The sequence below is a fragment of the Halyomorpha halys genome, unplaced genomic scaffold (genome assembly GCF_000696795.3).
Source record: "Halyomorpha halys isolate HHAL.00 unplaced genomic scaffold, Hhal_1.1 Scaffold8840.1, whole genome shotgun sequence".
Classification (NCBI taxonomy): Eukaryota; Metazoa; Arthropoda; class Insecta; order Hemiptera; family Pentatomidae; genus Halyomorpha; species Halyomorpha halys.
This window is the reverse complement of record NW_027110976.1, coordinates 1-5,813: the sequence shown is the minus strand read 5'-3', so window position 1 is coordinate 5,813 and position 5,813 is coordinate 1. Positions and strand designations below refer to the sequence as shown.

At 36.0% G+C, this 5,813-nt stretch overlaps 1 protein-coding gene across 1 annotated transcript; it reads left to right on the top strand.

Moving 5' to 3' along the window:
• The first annotated feature begins 914 nt into the window (after window positions 1-914).
• On the top strand, window positions 915-2,968 carry LOC136796166 (uncharacterized). The gene is made up of 2 exons (XM_067049078.1): window positions 915-1,013; window positions 2,585-2,968. Exons 1-2 carry the CDS (start codon window positions 993-995, stop codon window positions 2,852-2,854), a joined length of 291 nt encoding a protein of 96 aa, XP_066905179.1. The 5' UTR covers window positions 915-992; the 3' UTR covers window positions 2,855-2,968.
• Window positions 2,969-5,813: the final 2,845 nt, after the last annotated feature.

The following is a 5,813-nucleotide window of genomic DNA, read 5'->3' as shown; positions in this document are numbered from 1 at the left end:
ATGTAATTATTTAAATAATTGACCGTATTATTTCAAATTCTGAGCAGGGGTGCAGTCACAAGAAAACCCAAAATCGGGCATAACGTCGGTAAATAAACAGTTGTAAATTATTTTTTTGTTTTCTTGTGACCGCACCCCAGACCATCTTCATATTCACAATTGTTTTCCTTCAAGACATTGCCAATAGCTTTCACCCTACAGGAGTTGTTTTCGAAAAGTTTTATGTTACCTCTTCATTGAAAATATTAGAAAGGATGTCTTGTTCTGAGGAAGGGACAATCGGATTCGATCGCCACTCATCACCAATACTTGATCATAGCCGATTTTTAACAGTTTTGATCCTGCTCATGGCTCTTTCGGCAGGATAACTTGTTGCACAAAGTGGAATACACAACTTATACATGTTCAAATCCGGAGAAGTTAATTAGGCATCTGTAAGGTTTCCAAAACCCTTGAGCTATCGAAGCCCACCAGGGTAATTGGATAAAAATCAGCGGTCGAGTGCTGCACAACCGTTGGTCTTGTGACAGTAATACTTTACAAAGTACTGCTCCCCTGCTCGTTCATAGGTTGTAGTGGTACAGATTTAATTTAAATTTTTTCACAAGTTTGATTCCTAAATAATGAAACATAGATATTCTCAAGCGAAGTAGTGAACCACCAAATTCGAGACATAAAATTCAGAATAAGTATTTTTTATTAATAAAAATATGTTTTTGGTAGTACGAATATCTTTCATTGGAAAAAAAAAAAACACTCAAGTTTCAGGATATGCGATGACACAACCTAGGTCCTCTTATATTCCCAAGAGAGGGACAGAGTGAGGGAACAGACAACCGCTGTTATTAATTCATTCAGGAGCACAAACATGAAAAATAAAGAAAATGAAAAATAAGAAAAGTTTAGTCAGGGCGTGGTCTTTCAGGAGGGCTGGCTATATAACCTGGCCAAAATCCACCAGGACCATAGTCCGCTTTCGAACTACATCTACAATGGCCTACATCAAAGCTCTTGTAAGTATGATGTGTAAGTTAAAATAGAATTATTTAGTACAAGTTAAAATTGTTAAAAAAATTATCACCATGTTTTGCTGTATTAATCATTCTAATCATTTTTAAAGATTTTTAAAAAATAAATTTCACAAGAAAAGTGAATGTAGAAAATTTATATTTACAATTTAGAGAAAAATGTTCTGAAATCGACTGCATTAAAAAAAATTTCTGAAAACATAATTTAAAAAAAAATGTTCTTTAAAGAAATTTAAGTTAATTTTACATTTTCTTATTGACAAATAAAAAAGTTTTAGCGTTCATTAGTGTAAAGTGAATAATAAGTACACAAACATTTATTGGGCTTGGCTGGACTGGCTTGGTAGATGACAGCATCTGCCACAGAAATGAAGCAACTATTACGTAAAGCTTGTTTGTACGGTGAAACTTTAGTCACAGTTGAGACGCCACTGGAATAATCTTTGATAGTTTCCGTCATGACAGCATTTATTGTCATGCCAGTACTACCAATCCAATTCCATCGTGTTACTGCTATTAAGCTACTTTCAAGTAAATACCTACTTTCAGGTTGACAATAGTTAAGACAGACAATGTTATTGTGTAAACGTTAAAATATTTTCAGTCGTAGGGATAACACAAAGGCCTGGGGATTTTTGGTTTTGGGAATGAAATGTACTTTCAACTTAAGGCCAAGTGCTACTTCACTTTAGAATGCTGGTTGCGTTCTTATTAATGGACTTAAGAAAGTTAGTTGAAAAAAAAAAATACCTTAAAGTGAAAGAAATCGAGCAATTTACATTGTTATACGGGAATGGAAGAAAAACATTTCCAGAATCTATTGAATAATACACATAGTTATAAGGGGTTGGCCAAGAGAAAACATGGTTAGATTTTGAATCAGGACCATTGAATATTGAAAATATTGATAGTTACCATTAATAAAACTTCTTAAAGTTTAATCTCACATGATGAGGTTGAATTGAAGAGAAGAAAAAATTATTTTAACTGGAACCCCTACTCACAAAAAATCTCTCTTCCCTTCTCTGCTTTTTTTAACACCAAATCGCTGGAGACCAGCTTTTTTACTATTAGTTACAACAGGCGCTAACGCTGCTTATATAAGGGGGGGATCTTTCGTTTTTTAAACAGAATATTGTCCCTTTCATGGTAGCGAAGCCCGTTTTAAAATTAACAAATTTATATAAATTCAACTTGAAACATTTACTACCTATCTTTTAATTTCGATAAAACTTCAATTCTTGCTTCTGTCCTCAACCTTAAAAAACGTTTCATCTCGGAGTCCATCCATTGTAAAGAGTTATTTCGCAAATTTCGTAATTATTAAAAATTTGGACATCTATATGATTATTTCACAATAAACTTGAAAAAAATTATCCAAATGAAAGAGAAATCTCAGCATATTCATTTAATGCGCATTGTTGCAGTCTCTGGTTTCATTGTAAACAAGGACGGTTTGATGATTTTAGTATTCATTTCTGAATTTCATTGATCGTATATATTTGTGTCTGTATGGTCTTTATATTGTATAAATACATCAGAACTATCTTCCTCAGTTCTTCCTCGCTGTGGTGGTTGCTGCTGCCTGCGCTGCTGAAGAAGTAGTAAGGGAGAAGAAGCAGGTCCTTTTCGGCTCCCCCTACGCTGCCTACAAGTACACAGACGATGGCAAGTACTACCCAGGCAAATACGAGACCCCAACCGTCCCAGCCGCCGTTGTACCAGGAGTAGTTCCAGCCGTCCGATCAGCAGTACCAGCCGTAGTCCCAGCTGCAGTACCAGCCTACGCCCACGCTGCTTATGCCGCTCACCCTTACTACTACTAAATGTAAAAAAAATCCTAGTTCCCACACGCTTTCCCTCAATACTACATAATTTCCTGAATCAGGATAGTTCACAGTTTATCTTCCCTTTCTTAAAAAATAAACAATAGCCCCATATGTCAGTTTTATTCTTTAATCCTTGATTGGCATGCCTTCTTAAGACAAATAATTCTTATATTATCTTAGGAGAGCGATTATCAAACATTGAGTAATTTTCACATCTAACTCCAATAAAATAATCATCGTTATTCTTAAGGATTCATGTTTGTTCTAGGTAAGTTTGGCTAGTATCTGGCTGAGATCCGAAATAAATACGTCATTCACAGAAAATTTCAGTCACAGAAATAAATATACCACTCTACAGGAAAAAAAAAAGTTGATTTACTAAATATTTGATAAAATATTGAATATAATATTGCATATTACATTTAATTAAAATATTCGACTATAGTGAAAATAAAGCCCAAATATTGGCGTAAGTAAGTCGTTACCCCAAAGAAATGGAACTTTCATTCTTTTTATGCTTCAATTAACTGGTTCTTATTCTAAAATGAGTGAGAATATGCCTTAGGGTGAGATCGTTTGCGCAGTAGCGACATATTGGTGCATTTTCTTTTTTCATGAGATGACCGTAGGTAAGTCGAGTATGGCCTATCCGAAGACAGGTAAATAGTACATCTTCTCTCTGTTACAGATTCATGATTCTGGTTGGACGTTTCGCTGTATGTTAGACCATTCTTAACTTGTTGTCTCTCACGATAAACCATTTGTTTTGTCATCCAATTTCTTTGATCAAAGAAATAACATCTTTGCATGTTGATGATGTTACGACTTGACCCGTCTTTATAGCTAGTCTGCTTTTTCATTTCCGGTGATCCCACAATGACCTAGCAGCCATAAAAACAAAAATTAAACCCATGTTGTTCAGAGTTTTCAAATGCTGCTTTAACTTTATTATTAATGGGTGTATTGAAAATGGATCTTGTAAAGATTTGAGGGCAGATTCCGAGTCAGAACAACACCTAGCGGGGGCAGTTTAGAGGCAAACTACGCGATTGATTCCCAAGAGTTCTGCAGTGTACACCGAACAATATAGTTGTAACGAAAAACAGAGGGTGTGATTTTCTGAAACGACAGCAGTGCCTACTCCTGTGATCGTTTTGTAACATCAGTAAAAATCAAGTTCTAATCGTGGTGGGTAGTTCTAAATTGATTGAACTTTTTTACTGTTTTACTGTTATAGTTGAGGGTAAATTGCAGCAGAAGTAATTATTTTTGACTGTTGGGATTGGAAACAACTATGGTTCTACCGATCGTAAAATTATATAAATACATATATTAATGATTTGTAAAGCGCGGACCCCATTAAACTTACCCCATACACTTGGAGAAACAGTGCTATAAGAATAAAAATGGGGCGGTATGGGGTCCGCACTTTCCCCTTTGCTTACATCCACTTTTACCCCAACACGAAACGTTTATGGGGTAACTGCAGATATCAACCCGAAAGATGTGTACCCTTCAGCATTTCGCTCTAATTTGGAAACAAACGTCTGTATTTTCCTAGTATTCCATCTGCCTAATGTAGGCAGCACAAGCGTCCCATGTGGCCAACATTAGAACTTATCCCCTCTAGTGCTTTCTGTGGTGAGAAGAATTAAACCGGGCATGAGAGAGCCATCTGGTCTTCTACCAGAAGCAATCTATTCCTCTTTGTTAACTCTAAAAATCACCCATGAGCGAGTAGATTTACTGGAGTGGTTCCTAGCAACAGAGGAGAAAGAGGGATAGGAATGTGGAGGGAAAAAGGAAGCATGGAGTAAGTCCACCTAGCTATAGTTAACATACACATCATCATCAACTACCTTATTATATCTACAATTTTTCTTAGCCCAGCCATTAGAATTAATTAACCCTTTTAACCATAAATGTTTTATTTCGGCCACCCCCTGGACCACCTGTAACTTAGATAATAGAATTTTATTTTCATTCAATCATGTTTTATTTTTTCAATTGTACAGTGAACTGTATTAGTGAACTAAAATCCAACCAGCCAACCAAAGTGAATGTGTGCCTGGCATTCGGTTGAAGGCATACTTCATACACCGCTTGTTTATGTTACTCCTTCTTTTACCTCCCCACCAATAGTAAATTCAGTTTAGGTCTGGCCTTCTCGCAACGGTAAACGGAGCATTTCTCTCACTAGTACATTCCTAACGTGACATTTTGTTTTCCTCATTTGAGCACTTTGCTCACCTGGATACCTCCTGCGTTTCTTATTTTGAATCATGAGCTGAGGCAAGGTCTTACGAAATTTACATTCTTCAGCCCCTGATGAAACAACTACAATTTACAATTTCAAATCGCATTTAAAGCAATCGTAAATATTTTTGTCATCATCACATCCAATTACATAAAAAATAAACTAGTACAAATCGTCTACCATGAGAAAACTTTTCTTCTTAGAGGAAAGGGACAAATTGTTTTCCCCTACAGTCCAACACAACAAAAGTATAAAAACCCTGTTATCCTCTTGCCCTAAATACGCTCTTAAGTTGCTTTTTAAGTAACTTAAAACTTTCCATTGGCATAATTTTGTAAATTTTACATACCATATTCAATTACTCTAAGTGTCGGCCCATATAATTACACTTTGGACCCACAGAAGCTATGTCCAGCTTATGGTGGAACGGCATTGTAGGATTGCTTCCATTGGCAGTCAATAAAGTTAACAAAATGGTAAAAGAAAAAAAGTATTTATTGTTAACCAACGTTTGGCCCGACTTTGTAGGGCAGCCTGATTGAAGGAGGTTCTGTCATTTCTTCTTCAATCAGACGGCCCTGACGAAGCCCTGTAAAATGGGGCGAAACGTTGGTTAACAATAAAGTTTTCTTTTACTATTTTGATATCTTTATCGACCGCCACCCGGACTACCATGCTACAACCAAAACCTTATACTTA